This window comes from Elephas maximus, chromosome 5, assembly GCF_024166365.1.
Source record: "Elephas maximus indicus isolate mEleMax1 chromosome 5, mEleMax1 primary haplotype, whole genome shotgun sequence".
Taxonomy (NCBI): domain Eukaryota; kingdom Metazoa; phylum Chordata; class Mammalia; order Proboscidea; family Elephantidae; genus Elephas; species Elephas maximus.
Genome location: NC_064823.1, coordinates 111458930 through 111477081, shown reverse-complemented (window position 1 = coordinate 111477081; position 18152 = coordinate 111458930). Strand labels below are relative to the sequence as shown.

Below are 18152 nucleotides of genomic sequence, written 5' to 3'. Positions count from 1 at the left end.
AATCAATGGCAATGGGTTTTGGGTTTTTTTGTTTGTTTGTTTTATTCTTGAATGAGAAAAACATTATGTAGAAAAGTATATGTAATAAACGTGACCACAATTTTTGAAAAACAATGATAAATCACATATATATGGATATGGCTATGTTCATATGTTTAGATATGATTATATAAGAATGGAAAATTGTTATTAGAAACAAACAGTGACATTTTATAATGACAAAAGGGTCAATCCATCAGGAAGACATAGCAATTATAAACATATATGCTCATAACAACAGAATAAATATATGAACCAAAAAATGACTGAATTGAAGGAAGAAATAGATAATTTAACAATAATACTAATATACATCAAAATGCCTCACTTTCAAAAATTGGTAGAGCAATTAAGCAGAAGACCAACCAGGAAAAAGAATACTTAAAAAATACTGTAAACCAACTAGACGTAATGGACATCTGTAGGACACTCCATCTAACAAAAGAAGAATACATATTTTTCTCAAGTGGATATGAAACATCCTCCAATATAGACCATAGTTAAATTCTAAAACAAGTCTTCATAAATTTAAAAGAATTGAAATGATATAAAGTATATTCTCTGACCATAATGAAATAAAATTAGAAATCAGTAACAGAAGAAAATTTACATTATGTGTAAAAATTAAACAACATACTCCTAAACAAGTAATGGGTCAAAGAAGAAATTAGGAAATACTTTGAGATAAATGAAAACAAAAACACAACATATAAAAACTTGTAAGATACAGCTAAAGCAGTGCTCAGATGATTAAAAAAAAATAGGTATAAATGCCTGTATTAAAAAAAAGAAAAGATCTCAAATCAATAGCCTAACATTCTACTTTAAGAAACTAGAAAAGAAGAAGAAACTAACCATAGACAAGCAGAAGGAAGAAAAAAATAAAGATTAGAGTAAAAAAAAGATAAAATAGAAAAACAATAGAGAAAATCAAATAGAGGGCCAAAAAAAAGCTGGCCCTTTGGAGAATCCAGCGAAATTGACAAACCTTTGGCTAGACTGATTAAGAGAAAAAGAGAAGACTCAAATTATAAATCAGGAAGGAAAAATAAAAGCAGCAGCTTTACGACCGACCTTACAGAGCTAAAAAGAATTATAAGAGAAACTATAAACAATTGTATGCCAATAAATTAGATGACCTAGATGAAAGGGACAAATCACTAGACACACAAGCTGATGAAACTGACTCAAGAAGAAAATCAGAATAGGCTTATAATAAGTAAAAGCTTAACTTATGAATCCAAAAACTTCCCAGCAGCTTTACGACCGACCTTACAGAGCTAAAAAGAATTATAAGAGAAACTATAAACAATTGTATGCCAATAAATTAGATGACCTAGATGAAAGGGACAAATCACTAGACACACAAGCTGATGAAACTGACTCAAGAAGAAAATCAGAATAGGCTTATAATAAGTAAAAGCTTAACTTATGAATCCAAAAACTTCCCATAAAGAAAATCCCAGGACCAGACGGTTTCACTGGTGAATTCTCCCAAATGTTTAAAGAAGAATTAATACTAACCCTCCTCAAACTCTTCCAAAAATTGAAGTGGAGGGAACCTTTCCTAACTCATCCTATTAAGCCAGTATTACCCTGACACTAAGGCCAGAGAAACACATCACAAGAAAAGAAATGCTAGACCAATATCCCTTGTGAATATACGTGCAAAAATCCTCAACAAAATACCAGCAAACTGAATCTAGCAACATATAAAAAGGATTACACACTGTGACCAAGTGAGATTTACCCCAGGAAAACAAGGCTGGTTCAAGATATAAAAATCAGTTGATGTAACACATCACGTAAATAAACAACTAAAACCACATGATCATCTCAAATCCAACACTTTTTCATGATAAAAAATATTCAACAAGCTAGGAATAAAAGAGAACTTCCTCAACATCATAAAGAGCATCTACAAAAAAATTCCGTCACTATTTGTTGCTGTTAGGCACCGTTTAGTCGGCTCTGATTTGTGGCGACTCCATGTACAACAGAACAAAACACTGCCCAGTCTTGTGCCATCCTCACAATCTTTGCTGTTTCGACCCATTGTTGCAGCCACTGTGTCAATCCATCTCATTGAGTGTCTTCCTTTTTTTTGGTGACTCTCCACTTTACTAAGTATGATGTCCTCCAGGGACTGGTTCCTCCTGATAACATGTCTGGAGTATGTGTGACGAAATCTTGCCATCCTTGCTTCCAGGGAGCATTCTGGATGTACTTCTTCCAAGTCAGGTTTGTTCATTCTTCTGGCAGTCCCTGGTATATTCAATATTCTTTGCCAACACCATAATTCAAAGGTGTCAATTCTTCTTCAGTCTTCCTTATTCATCGTTCAGGTTTCCCATGCATATGAGGTGACTGAAAATACCATGGCTTGGATCAGGTGCACCTTACTCCTGAAAGTGACATCCTTGCTTTCTAACACTTTAAAGAGGTTTTTTGAAGCAGATTTTCCCAAGGTAATACATCTTTTGATTTCTTGACTGTTGCTTCCTGGGGCATTAAAAGAAATCTTTTACTATTTCAATCTTTTCTCCATTTATCATTTTGTTGCTTATTGGTCCGTTTGTGAGGATTTTTGTTTTCTTTATGTTGAGGTGTAATCCACACTGAGGGCTGTAGTGTTTGATTTTCATCAGTAAGTGCTTCAAGTCCTCTTCATTTCCAGCAAGCAAGATTGTGTCATCGGCATATCACAGGTTGTCAATGAGTTTTCTTCCAATGCTGATGCCTCCTCCTTCTTCAGATAGACCAGCTTCTCAGATTATTTGCTCAGCATAAAGATTGAGAAAGTATGGTGAAAGGATACAACGCTGGTGCACACAGTTCCTGACATTAAACCACACAGTATCCATTGTTCTGTTCCAAAGACTGCCTCTTGGCCTATGTACAGGTTCCTCATGAGCACAAGTAAGTGTTCTGGAATTCCCATTCTTCACAATGTTATCCATAATTTGTTATGATTCACAAAGTCAAATGTCTTTGCATACTTAATAAAACACAAGTAAACATCTTTATGGTATTCTCTGCTTTCAGTCAAAATCCATCTGGCATCAGCAAGGACATCCCAGGTTCCACATCCTCTTCTGAATCCAGCTTGAACTTCTGGCAGTTCCCTGTCAATGTACTGCTGCAGCCGGTTTTGAATGATCTTCAGCAAAATTTAATGATATTGTTCAAAAATTTCCTCATTCTGTTGGATCACTTTTCTTTGGAATGGGCACAAATATGGATCTTTTCCAGTCGGCTGGTCAGGAGTCTGTCTTCCAAATTTCTTGACATACACAAGTGAGCACCTCCTGTGCTGCATCCATTTGTTGAAACATCTCAACTGGTATTCCATCAATTCCTGGGGGCTTGTTTTTTTTTCTAATACCTTCAGTGTAGCTTGGACTTTTTCCTTCAGTACCATCAGTTTTTGAGCATATGCTACCTCCTGAAATGGTTAAATGTTCAGTAATTCTTTTGTACAGTGACTCTGTTTATTTCTTCCATGTGTTTTTCAATATTCCGCATAGAATCCTTCCATATTGCAACTGGAGGCTTAAATTTTTTCTTCAGCTCTTTAAGCTTTTAGTTTTATCACTCTGGGTCTTGCACATGTCATTATAATACTTTGCCTTCTCCTGTAGCCTTTTGAACTCTTCTGTTCATCTCTTTTACTTCATCATTTCTTCCTTTCACTTTACCGACTCTACTTCAAGAGCAAGTTTCAGAGTCTCTTCTGACAACCATTTTAGTATTTTCTTTATTTCCTGTCTTTTTAATGACCTCTTGCTTCTTCATGTATGATGTCCTTGATGTCATTCCACAACTTGACTGGGTCTTCAGTCATTAGTGTTCAATGCATCAAATCTATTCTTGAGATGGTCTCTAAATTCAGGTGGGATATACTCAAGGTTGTAGTTTGGCTCTCGGGGAACTGCTCTAATTTTCTTCAGCTGTAGCTTGAACTTGCATATGAGTAGTTATCTGTCCTGAGGTCAGCCCCTGGCCTTGTTCTAACCAATGATATTGAGCTTAACCATTGTCTCTTTCCACAGGTGTAATCAATATGATTTCTGTGTATTCCATCCAGTGAGGTCTACATGTACAGTCACCATTTATGTTGGTGAAAAAAGCGTTTGCAGTAAAGACTTCATTGGTATTGCAAAATTTTATCACGCAGTCTCCAGCATCATTTCTATCACCAAGACCATATTTTCCAAAAGCCAATCCTTCTTCTTTGTTTACAGCTTTTGCATTTGAATCAATAGTAATTATCAATGATTTTTGATTGCATGTTTCATCAATTTCAGACTGCAAAAGTTTATAAAAATTTTCAATTTCCTCATCTCTGCCCTTAGTGGTTGATGTGTAAATTTGAATAATAGTCATATTAACTGGTCTTCCTTGTAGACATATGGATATTATCCTATCACTGACAGCATTGTATTTCAGGACAGACCTTGAAATGTTCTTTTTGACAATGAATGCAATGCTATTCCTCTTCAATTTGTCATTCCTGGCATAGTAGGCCATACGATTATCTGATTCAAAATGGCCAATACCATTCTATTTCAGTTCACTAATGCCTAGGATATCAATCTTTGTCAGTTGGTCATACTGTGGGTGCTTGTGTGTTGCTGTGATGCTGGAAGCTATGCCACCAGTATTCAAATACTAGCAGGGTCACCCATAGCGGACAGGTTTCAGCTGAGCTTCCAGACTAAGACAACTGGGAAGAAGGACCCAGCAGTCTACATCTGAAAAGAATTAGCCAGTGAAAACCTTATGAACTGCAATGCAACATTGTCTGATATAGTGTCAGAACATGAGCTCCTTGGGTTGGAAGGTGCTCAAAAGACAACTAGGGAAGAGCTGTCTCCTCAAAGTAAAGTCAACCTTCATGATGTACATGGAGTTAAGCTTCCATGACCATCATTTTCTGATGTGGCATGACTCTAAATGAGAAGAAACAGCTGCAAACATCCATTATTAATTGGAACATGGTATGTATGAAGTATGAATCAAGGAAAACTGGAAGTCATCAAAAATGAAATGGAATAGGCATCAGTGGGCTGAAATGGACTGGTATTGGCCATTTTGAATTGGACAATCATATGGCCTACTATGTTGGGAATGACAACTTGAAGAGGAATGGTGTTCCACTCAAAAAGAACATTTCAAGATCTATCCTGAAGTACAACCCTGTCAGAGATAGGATAATATCCTTACACCTACAAGGAAGACCAGTTAATACGACTATTATTCAAATTTATGCACCAACCACTAAGGCCAAAGTTGAAGAAACTGAAGATTTTTACCAACCTCTGTAGTCTGAAATTGACCAAACATGAAATTGGGATGCATTGATAATTACTGGTGATTGGAATGTGAAAGTTGGAAACAAAGAAGAAGGATTGGTAATTGGAAAATACAGCCCTGCTGATAGAAATGATGCCAGAGATCACATGATAGAATTTTGCAAGACCAAAGACTTCTTCACCGCAAATGTCTTTTTTCACCAACATAAATGGCAGCATCGCCAGATGAAATACACAAGAATCAAATCGACTACATCTGTGGAAAGAGGCAATGCAAAAGCTCAATATCATCAGTCAGAACAAGGCCCCAGGCCAACTGGGGGACAGATCATCGATTGCTCATGCACAATTTCAAGTTGAAACTGAAGAAAATTAGGATAAGTTCACTAGAGCCAAAATACAACCTTGAGTATATCCCACCTGAATTTAGAGACCATCTCAAGAGTAGATTTGATGTGTTGAACACTAATGACCAAAGACCAGACAAGTTATGGAAAGACATCAAGAACATCATACATGAAGAAAGCAAGAGGTCATTAAAAAGACAGGAAAGAAAGAAAAGACCAAAATGGATGTCAGAAGAGACTCTGAAACTTGCTCTTACAAGTATTGTAATGACATGTGCAAAGACCTGGAGATGGAAAACCAAAAGGGAAGAACACCCTCAGCATTTTTCAAGATGAGAGAACTGAAGAAAAAATTCAACCCTCAAGTTGCAATATTGAAGGATGCTTGGGGTGGGGGGTATAGGGAAAATATTAAATGACACAGGAAGCAACAAAAGAAGATGGAAGGAATAAACAGAGTCACTATACCAAAAAGAACTGGTTGATATTCAACCATTTCAGGAGGTAGCATGTGAGCAGGAACCGATGGTACTGAAGGATGAAGTCCAAGCTGTACTGAAGGCATTGGTGAAAAACAAGGCTCCGGGAATTGATGGAATACCAATTGAGATGTTTCAACAAATGGATGCAGTGCTGGAAGTGCTCACTCATCTATGCCAAGAAATTTGGAAGACAACTACCTGGCCAACCAACTGGAAGAAATCCATACTTATGCCTATTCCCAATAAAGGTGATTCCACTGAATGCAGAAATTATCACACAATATCGTTAATATCACACGCAAGTAAAATTTTGCTAAAGATCATCCAAAAGTGGCTGCCACAGTATATCAACAGGGAACTGCCAGAAATTCAAGCTGGATTCAGAAGAAGATGTAAAATGAGGGATAACATTGATGATGTCAGGTGGATCCTAGCTGAAAACAGAGAATACCAGAAATATGTTTGCCTGTGTTTTATTGACTATGCAAAAGCATTCGACTATGTGGATCATAACAAATTATGGATAACATTGCAAAGAATGGAAATTCCAGAATACTTAATTGTGCTCATGAGGAACCTGTACGTAGAACAAGAGGCAGTCATTTCAACAGAATAAGGGGAGATTGTGTGGTTTAAAGTCAGGAGAGGTGTGCATCAGGTTTGTATCCTTTCACCATACCTATTCAATCTGTATGCTGAGCCAATAATCTGAGAAGCTGGACTATGTGAAGAAGAACGGGGCATCAGGATTGGAGGAAGACTCGTTAACAACCTGCATTATGCAGATGACACAACCTTGCTTGCTGAAAATGAAGAGGACTTGAAGCACTTACTGATGGAGATCAAAGAACACAGCCTTCAGTATGGATTACACCTCAACATGAAGAAAACAAAAATTCTCACAACTGGACCAATGAGCCACATCATGATGAATGGAGAAAAGACTGAAGTCATAAAGGATTTCATTTTACTTGGATCCGTAATCAACATCCATGGAGGTAGTGGTCAAGAAATCAAAAGATGCAGCACATTGGGCAAATCTGCTGCAAAGGGCCTCTTTAAAGTTTTGAAGCAAAGATGTCACCTCAAAGACTAAGGTGCACGTGACTCAAGCCATGGTTTTCAATCACCTTCTATGCATGTGAAAGCTGGATGATGAATAAGGAAGCCCAAAGAAGAACTGACGCCTTTGATTGTGGTGTTGGAGAAGACTATTGAATATACCATGGACTGCCAAAAGAGCGAACAAATCTGTCTTGAAAGAAGTATGACCAGAATGCTCCTTAGAAGCAAGAATGTCTCACATACTTTGGCCATGTTGTCAGGAGGGATCAGTCCCTGAAGAAGGATATCATGCTTGGTAAAGTAAAAAATAGGAAGACTATGAGATGGATTGACACAGTGGCTTCAACAATGGGCTTAAGCATGACAAAGATGATGCAGGACTGGGCAGCGTTTAGTTCTGTTATACATAGGGTCACTATGAGTGGGAACCAACTTGACAGCACCTAACAACAACAGCAATGCCTAGGATATCAATCTTTATCCGTTCCATTTCATTTTGGGCAACTTCCAATTTTTCTAGATTCATATTTCGTGCATTCCGGGTTCTGATTATTAACGGATGTTTGCAGCTGTTTCTTCTCACTTTGACTTGTGCCACCTCAGTATATGAAGGTCTCAAAAGCTTTACTCCACCCACATCACTAAGGCCCACTCTACTTTGAGGAGGCAGCTCTTCCCCAATCAATCATCTTTTGAGTGCCTTCCAACCTAAGGGGCCCATCTTCTAGCACTATATCAGACAATGTTCCACTGCTATTCATAAGGTTTTCACTGACCAATTTTTCCAGAAATAGACTGCCAGATCCTTCTTCCAAGTCTGTCTTAGTCTGCAAGCTCCACTGAAACCTGCCCACTGTGGGTGACCCAGCTTGTATTTGAAATACTGGAGGCATAGCTTCCAGCATCACAGCAACACCCAAGCCACCACAGTACCACAAACTGACAGACGCATGGGCTCCATCACTACAATCATACTTAATTGTGAAAGACTGAAAGCCTTCCACTTAAACTCATGAACAAGACAAGGATGTCTGCTCTTGTTACTTCTATTTTACATTGTAAACATGGATGCACCTTGAAAACATTATGCTAAGTGCAATAAGCCACACACAAAAATACCACATTTTTTAAAATTCCACTTATATGAAATGTTCAGAATAGACATATCCATAGAGACAGAAAATATATTAATGTCTAACAGGGGCTGGGGGACTTAGGAAGGATGGAATAATAGTAGCGATGAAAATGCCCTGAAATTATATAGTGGTGATGTCTCTACAACTCCGTGAACTGCTGAAACTACTGAATTGTGCAAATTAAAAGGGTTAATTTTATGGTATGAGTTATATCTTATTAAAGCAGTTATTAAAAAACTGAGTGAAAGGGATAATGCATTTTGGTCTGATATAGAAGCTTTAGGAGATGATTATCAAACAGCATGATGAAAAAACGATGAAAAAACAGGACACTTCAAGTTTTCAGCACATTAATCCAGCTCTCTCTGTCACGTTAATTCCTTGCCAGACTTTCTAGGTTATTTTATTGCGTGCCATATTATCTTTAATCCCAGAAACTCATGGTTGGCCAAAGAGTGTTTCCCTTTCCTTAGTTCAACATTTGTTTAAGTATTTATTAACTCTTTAAGGAGAGAAACGTGAGAATAAAAATCCAGCTATAGAACGCAACCTAGAAAAACCTCTTGCTGAAACACAGCATAAATGCTAACCATGGACCTTTTCCCCTTCCACCTTACCACTGGTTTTCAAAATGCAACTAATAAAACTTCAGAAGTATTAGAGGTCCCATAAAGGCTATTTCACATTCACAAAACTCAGCTCTGCCCTCTACCCTTTGAAGGTAAGTATGTTAATGTATACAGTGTAACCTGGGAGGTATTCTACTTAAAACTTTACAAACTGCAGTATTCTATGCTTTGGTGTGATAATAAGGACCCTCTAGGGGAAATGTCTTAAGGAAAAACTATTTCCTAGCATCTTCAGCCAGAAGTTCTCCCCTTGGTTTCCTACCCAGGATGTCTGGGAAGGAAAGAATGCCTGGGCACTGTATTTTTGGATTGAAGTGGACTTAAATAGCTTTTACGTATGCCAGGAATTAAAGATAACATATTAATATGAGAATAATTATTTTAAAGGATAAAAACAAATTCTCTGCTAGGCATCAGTCAAAAAAAAAACAAAACAGTTGCCATCAACTTGATTCAAAGTCAAAGCAACCCCATGTGTGTCAAAGTAGAACTGTGCTCTGGAGGATTTTCAATGGCTGATTTTTCAGAAGTAGATTGCCAGGCCTTTCTTCTGAGGTGCTGCTGAGTGGACTCGAACTGCTAACCTTTCAGTTATCAGCCAAGTATATAAACTGTTTGTACCACCCAGGGACTAAGAGGTGTAAGTATATATAAAAAAAAAAAAAAACATTAAACAAATATCAAGTGGCAGAAGTACGATCACCATCACTAACAAGAGTGATAAACCAGATACCAAAAATTCAGAATCAATGTAGTTCATTTATCTATTCATTCAACAAACATTTTGTTGAGCAATTGTTATGTAGCAGTAAACAGACAGAGTCCCTGCTCTCCTAGAGTTTAAAATGTTCTCGGTAATGCTCCCGTTGCTGTAAAAGAAAGGAATAAAACTAAATCAGGGAGAATGGAGTAATTGAAAGAGCACTGTTCTAGGAGTCCCAAGGTCTGAATCCCAACTCCAGACTGATCAAATGCTAGGCAAGTAATATGGGATGTGTCAACTTAATTCCTCTAAGCCTCAATTTCATACCTTGACAAATAGTGTGTAACATTACCTGTCTTGCATACCTCCTCAGATATATATATATCAGAATCACAAAGAGAAAATATTCAAACATGCCTTGAAAACTGTCAAAATCTCTGTAATTACAGGCTGGCACTACTACTGAAATACATGCAAAGCTATCACGTCCCTTGCAATAAATACTTTTGATTGATATAGACAGTCTACTGGAGGCCTATGTAGTTAGTAAAGCTCAGTGCTAAGTGTCAAGTACACTAACAATGTAGAATAACATGTATTCAAAGGTTTCAGCCTTTCTCCACTTAATCGTTCTAATTCCACCTGGATTTCCTTGACATGTCAAATTACACTCATATTCTGAAGTTCTATTCTGGCCATAGAAAGAGAAAATGAATCAAACAGACTCCCATCAAATTTCCAAACACAGCAACAACTACCACATTTTGTTACTATTCAGTGTATTCACTTGTCACCTCTATTTGAACCTTAACAGATGACAGAACTTTCAAAAAAGAAATGAATCTGCTTAGAAAAACAAAATAACAATTGTTGTAATTGCAACCACATTAACTGGGCCTAGTTTTTATTTCCATTATATTAGCACTTCTGATGGAAAACGCTGTCCTTTAGAATAAAAAATAAGGAAGTGCTAAAAACATGACCAAAATATAAAACCTCAACGTTATACTCATAAGAAAAGTAAATTTGAGTTGGCATAATTTTAGTTTGCAGCACTACTGTCAGGGAGTGAAAATGAGTCAGCATGTGTCACTGGGGAACACTAAGCCTAAGAAACAGTTAATGCCTATAGGTGCCCCATGAAACAATGAAATCCAAACAGCCTGTCTCCGTTGGGCTGGAGAACTAGAATAATCCTGCTTTTCTTCGATCACTGACAAACATATTCTATGATAGCTGAAAGTCAACTTAATCCTTCCTTTCCTGGCTCACAATAAAAATAAATACTCTGTCCTGGACCTAAGATGTGATTTCCCATTGTGAGTTTTCGTGAACAAGGAAGAAACAAACAAGAAAACGATCAGGAATGGATAAGCTTTGTGTATTTTTTTAACCACGTAATCTTGTTTCAGAAAATAGAACGTAAGAATCAAGACAACCGCAGAGAAAGTTCTTAAAGTGACTGGGCTCTAATTCTTCTTAATCTGCACTGTTTGGGTCATAGCCGAAGTTCTTTGGCACTTTCCACACAGTCCAAGCATTCTGGGAGCTCAGTAATTTTACTAAAGTTCGAAGGGCTAGTGAAGGATGGAGTCCCATCCCTGAGCATCTAGTCTCTACCCCGCCCCCGCTCCCCAATCGCACTGGTCCCTTCTCCATGTTTTCTATCTTCCCTCTCTCTGTTGCCCCTTTTTCTGGAATAACTGACCAGTCTCTCCACTTATCCTCCTACAGAAGAAGTTCTCACATACCAGTTACTTCAAGATCTGATTGCTTAGTCACCAAAAAGCACAGTGAAACCTGTGAGAACCGGAACTCGACTGGACTGCCTTGTTTGTCCAGGTTTTAAAAATTTTCTGCCTTTGACAGGCTGAAATCACCACTTTTGTACCACTCGTTTTAGTGAAAAATATTTGAGTTTTCCTTCTCTGACAGGTTTCTACCTTATACAGGTTCTGGCTTTCGCAGGTTTTACTGTAAAATAAACTGCTCAGAGAATAAAAGAGGAAGAAGAGGAAGGTAAGGAAAAAGCAAAACAACACATGAACACCCCAGAAGCAAATTGGAGGATAAAAAAAAAAAAAACTAGTTGCTGTTGAGTCGATTCCAATTCATGGTAACCCCATGTGTGTCAGAGTAGAACCATGCTCCATAGGGTTTTCAACGACTGTGATCTTTTAGAAGTAGATCACCAAGGCTTTCTTCTGAGGCACATCTAGGTGGATTCGAACTGCCAACCTTTTGGTTAGTAGCTAAGCTCTTAACCATTTGCACCACGCAGAAACTTCTAAATGGGAAGATCCAAACCAAAACCAAATCCATTGCTGTCTAGTCAATTCCAACTCATAGCAACCCTATAGGACAGAGTAGAACTGCCCCATAGGGTTTCCAAGGAGCACCTGGTGGATTTGAAGCACCGACCTTTTGGTTAGCAGCCATAGTGCTTAACCACTATATCACCAGGGTTTCCAAATGGAAAGATAGATTCCAGGAACTCACTTGGCATTATACTCTCAAATTGGGAGCCCTCCTACAAGTTGACCAACAACAAACTGCCATTTCAAAATAAGTAACTTAAAACTTCAAAACAGAAGAACAAATTTACATACGTAAATCACCACAAAGTCAATACCGTTATATTGGGACTAGCCGTGTAAATCTTTAGACCTCAGAAATGTCGAATGCCATTGATACATTTTCATTTCTTTACTCATTTCTATTCCTGGACCCTTGAGCTGAAGGCATTTTAAGAATAAGGCATTTGACTTTTTTAAAAGATAATTGAGTAGAGCTTTTGCCTGTGTGACCAGTAAGTAATTGGGAACTGAGAGCTTTGGTTGCCATGCTTAAAAATTTACCTGTAAGTTTCACAGACATTAAAGGGTATTCGCATTTAGCATCTTCAGACTTACTCGTGTTTCTGTGACTTTGGTCCCCTGGGAGAGAAGTATCTGTGGTCCAGGCTGGAATGTGTTGGCTAGGGTGTACGGTAGATGACATAGTGCTCTCATTATCAATTGTGTTTGTAAGAATGACATCAGACACTTGGACTTCACCATCAGTAACCAAAAGTTCACTCCCATTTGATTTAAAATTGGGCTTTTTTAATGTTCCTGAAAAGACAAAGAAAGATGTTTTAAAACATAACTAGGAACAACAAAAGCTCAAGCAGCAAAAGATAAAATGGATAAATGGGACCTCATAAAAGTTAAACATTTTTGTGCATCGAAGGACTCATCTTTGTAAACTAAACAGCTAAATAAATACGTATGAGTAAAAAAAAACTAGGAGGAGTATTTATGTTAAAACATATATATTAAGAAAACTCTGGAGTTATTTTTCCATGTCTCATTCTACCCGGGCAAACACAGAGAGAAAGATGATGGAGACCCCAACTACTCCTCCTTTGTACCACAAATTACATAAACCTGAGGGAAAACTTGGCTTTCTCAAGACTTAAGGTACAGAAACTGAGTCTCCCATCCTAACTTCCTAGTACCTAAAGAATTTAGGGCAAGTTCACCTTAAACTGTGGTGACTTTACCTGCGAACTACTACAACTAAATAAAATATGATGAACCTCAGTGTTTCTTACTGCTTCTGTTTCACCCATCATATTATGTTACTCAGCCCCCACAACTCACACTCCATAGATCTTCGTATCTGCCACTACCTGCTTAGATTCAGCCTTATATTTCCCCATGTTTTACACTGAATTTTGGTAAAATGTATACAGCATATAAATATAAACAATGTCGTTGCCGTTAGATGCTGTCAAGTCGGTTCTGACTCATAGTGACCCTATGTACAACAGAATGAAACACTGCCCAGTCCTGTGCCACCCTCACGATCATTGTTATGCTTGAGCCCATCGTTGCAGCCATTGTGTCAATCTACCTCATTGAGGGTCTTCCTCTTTTTCGCTGACCCTGTAATTTACCAAGCATCATGTCCTTCTCCAGGGACTGGTCCCTCCTGATAACATGTCCAAAGTATGTGAGACATAGTCTCGCCACCCTAGCTTCTAAGGAGCATTCTGGTTGTACTTCTTCCAAGATACATTCTTAGCCAAGACTTACATCATAGAAACCAAAAAAGGAAAACTCTAATTACAGCACAAACTAAAAAAGGAAACTGAATTATCTTTATCTTTGACCATAAGCTATAACACAATTACAAGAAACAGTCATTAAATTTAGATTACCAACTGGTCACTTTCCCAAGGTATTCACGCACTGACAAAATGCAGAGCCAGTCCTAAGATTACTAGGAATCACCCAGCTTTGTCTTTAGGCAGAAACTTTTGAAAGCTTTGAAAGAGCTGATATATTTTTCACTCAGTCAAAACAGACAGCAGACTATGTTTCCAGGATATAGCACAGTAGTTGGGCATACCACAAAAATAGATGAATGTGATATTGATCCATCTATAAAAATACCCAAAGGAGTTATTATTTTTTTTTTCTAAAAACATTTACAGTGAGTTCTCAAATTGGCTCTCGATTTTCTAAACAGTCCCATGGACCATTAAAAATAAAAGAAATATAAATAAAATGTTTAATATCAGTCTACGGAAAAAATTTCTCTACATGTGCTTGACACTTAGAAAACATTAACTACAAATCAAAATAGAAAAGCAGCTGTTTTCTAGCTAACTAAATTCAACAGTTTCATCTGCCAAAAATTTCTAAATAAAACATTGGCAAGTAAAAGCTAAATCTTGACCACGTGATACAGGTAACACACTCTCCAAACTCTGTGAGACTATGAGTAAATAGCAAATGCAGAAAGATGAAATAAAGGATTTCATTTAATTGTTTTGGATTTTTACAATGATTTAGAATTTATTTGGGATCAAAATAAATACATGTGACAGGCTTGATTGCTATATGAAATATATTTGATTCATAAGGACAAATGTACTAATCAATTAGGTGTGATTTTACTTTTATTCAGCTTTTTTAGTTACTCTCTTCTTCACTCATTTTGGCATTAAGAGGTTTTTCACATACCATGTTATTTCCACTAATGTGGCTGTAATGGATGCATAAGGCCCATAAGGTTAATTTACTTACGGCTAAACCGACGAGTCTCTGGGTCTGGGTTTAATCCTTATGAGTCAGGGTTCAGCTCCGACAAAGTACTTTCAGCAATTGCCAATTCCTAGTGGTTATGCCCAAGTAATTCACTTAAGAGAGGTCCTTTCTACGAAATATTTCACAACAGTTTTCTTCATATTTTTGTAATAATTAGCATTATTAATAATCTTTACTTTTTTCACCTAATTGCAGCGATGAAACTGTTGATAACATTTCTTTACACTAAGAAGTTCTTTGAAACATTGACTTGCTTAGGTTTCAGACGCTGACTTGGATAACAACTTTCTGAAGAAAAGACAGCTTCTTTGCTCTTACTCTATGCAGCAAAGCAATTTGGAAGAATCGAGAAACATATAATATATGATAGTTGCTGCACCTGATGTTCCTAAAGTATATGTTAAAGAGAGAGGGAGGGAAGAAAGACAGAGCAAGAACACAACCTAAAGGACCTGTCTGTAAAAGCCTGGACTTGCTGGGCAATTTATTTCCAAGCATTCCTGGAAAATGACCAACTCACAGTTGGTCATCTGTTAGACATTTTTTAGAAAGCACAAAAATTAGAACTCAGGAAGACTAAACACTATGAGCTATGAAAAGGCTGAGAGTATATAAATAGCCCCAAGTAGAGTGCTTATTCTCCCAGTGACACTCCATTCTTTTCCACACTCCTGTTTTTACAGTGTCATGATTAAAAGCACAGGTTCTAGAGCCAGACCACCTGGCTTTAAATCCCATCTTACCACGTACAAGCCCTGAAACCCTGACCACCTGGGTTGAAATCCCGTGCCAACCACTTACTAGCCATAAAATTCTGACCACCTGGCTTTAAATCCCATATCTTCTACTTGCGAGCCCTGAAATTTTGAGCAAACTCCCAATTGCCATGAGTAAGGAAAATAAAAGCACTTACCTCGTGGGGATGGCTATTAGAATTAAACTAGTTAAAAAAAAAATTTTTTTTAATATACATATAAAAACACACACACACATATATAGCTCCTGGCACATAGTAAGTCTCAACTGTTATCACTGCACAAGGAGAGTAATGATGATAAATTGCTTCCTTAGGGCTACTAAAGTATTTAAATAAATATCAATTTTTTTTTTTACTAAAAGTGCATCCCAGCATCACATAATGGCTAAGGAAATTTCCAAAAGTGAATCATTTAACCCTATTTGGAGTGAGAGAACTGCTAAGTGACTGATAGAAGGCCACATTCTACCAAGGTTATATAGCTCAAAGAGAATTTCTGGCAGTGCCCTGTTGATATACTGCTGTAGCTATTTTTGAATGATCTTCAGCAAAATGTTGCTTGCGTGTGATATTAATGATATTGTTCTATAATTTCCACATTCGGTTGGATCACCTTCCTTGGGAATAGGCATAAATATGGATCTCTTCCAGTCCGTTGGCCAGGAAGCTGTCTTCCATATTTCTTGGCATAGACAAGTGAGCACCTCCAGCGCTGCATCTGGTTGCTGAAACATCTCAATTGATATTCCATCAATTCCTGGAACCTTGTTTTTCACCAATGCCTTCAGAGCAGCTTGGACTTCTTCCTTCAGTACCATCAATTCCTGATCATGTGCCACCTCTTGAAATGGTTGATTATCAACTAATTCTTTTTGGTATAATGACTCTGTGTATTGCTTCCATCTTCTTTTGATGCTTCCTGAGTCATTTAATATTTTCCCCCAAGGAATCCTTCACCATTGCAACTCGAGGCTTTAATTTTTTCTTCAGTTCTTTCAGCTTGAGAAATGCTGAGCATGTTCTTCTCTTTTGGTTTTCCATCTCCAGCTCTTTGCACATGTCATTATACTACTTTATTTTGTCTCCTCGAGAGGCCCTTTGAAATCTTCTGTTCAATTCTTTTACATCATCAATTCTTCCCTTTGCTTTTGCTGCTAGATGCTCAAGAGCAAGTTTCAGAGTCTCCTCTGACATCCATCTTGGTCTTTTCTTTCTTTCCTGTCTTTTCAATGACCTCTTGCTTTCTTCATGGATGATGTCCTTGATGTCATTCCACAACTCGTGTGGTCTGCTGTCACTAGTGTTCAATGTGTCAAATCTATTCTTGAGATGGTCTCTAAATTCAGGTGGGATATACTCAAGGTCATATTTTGGCTCTCATGGACTTGCTCTGATTTTCTTCAGTTTCAGCTTGAACTTGCATATGAGCAATTGATGGACTGTTCCACAGTCAGCCCCTGGCCTTGTTCTGACTGATGATATTGAGCTTTTCCATCGTCTCTTTCCACAGACATAGTCAATTTGATTTCTGTGTGTTCCATCTGGCGAGGTCCTTGTGTATAGTTGCCGTTTATGTTGGTGAAAGAAGGTATTTGCAATGAAGAAGTTGCTGGTCTTGCAAAATTCTATCATTCGATTTCCAGCATTGTTTCTATCACCAAGGCCATATTTTCCAACTACTGATCCCTCTTCTTTGTTTCCAACTTTTGCATTCCAATCACCAGTAATTATCAATGCATCTTGGTTGCACATTCGATCAATTTCAGACTGTAGCAGCTGATAAAAATATTCTATTTCTTCATCTTTGGCCTTAGTGGTTGGTGCGTTAATTTGAATAATGGTCGTATTAACTAGTCTTCCTTATAGGCATATGGATATTATCCTATCACTGACAGCGTTGTACTTCAGGATAGATCTTGAAACGTTCTTTTTGATGGTGAATGCAACACCATTCCTCTTCAAGCTGTCATTCCCAGCATAGTAGACTATATGATTGTCCAATTCAAAATGGCCAATGCCAGTCCATTTCAGCTCATTAAAGCCTAGGATATCGATGTTTATGTGTTCCATTTCATTTTTGTTGATTTCCAATTTTCCTAGATTCATACTTCGTAAATTCCAGGTTCTGATTATTAATGGATGTTTGCAGCTGTTTCTTCTCATTTTAGGCCATGCCACATCAGCAAATGAAGGTTCCGAAAGCTTTACTCCATCCACGTTATTAAGGTCGACTCTACTTGGAGGAGGCAGCTCTTCTCCAGTCATCTTTTGAGTCCCTTCCAACCTGGGGGACTCATCTTCCAGCACTCTATCAGAGAATGTTCTGCTGCTATTCATAAGGTTTCCACTGGCTAATGTTTTTCAGAAGTAGACTGCCGGGTCCTTCTTCCTAGTCTGTCTTAGTCTGGAAGCTCAGCTGAAACTTGTCCTCCATGGGTGACCCTGCTGGTATCTGAATACCGGTGGCATAGCTTCCAGCATCACAGCAACACACAAGCCCCCACAGTACAACAAACTGACAGACACATGGGGGAGGAGCCTCTAGAAACTGTTTCCTTGCCTTTGCCAGTTTCTAGAGGAGCT

At 37.8% G+C, this 18152-nt stretch overlaps 1 protein-coding gene across 1 annotated transcript in view; it reads right to left on the bottom strand.

The window, feature by feature from the left end:
* CORIN (corin, serine peptidase) overlaps positions 1 to 18152 on the bottom strand; it is a 320896-nt gene that overhangs the window by 249616 nt on the left and 53128 nt on the right. The window contains exon 3 of the mRNA XM_049886291.1: positions 12629 to 12829. Coding sequence (XP_049742248.1) covers positions 12629 to 12829 — 201 coding nt within the window. The remainder of the gene's footprint in view (positions 1 to 12628; positions 12830 to 18152) is intronic.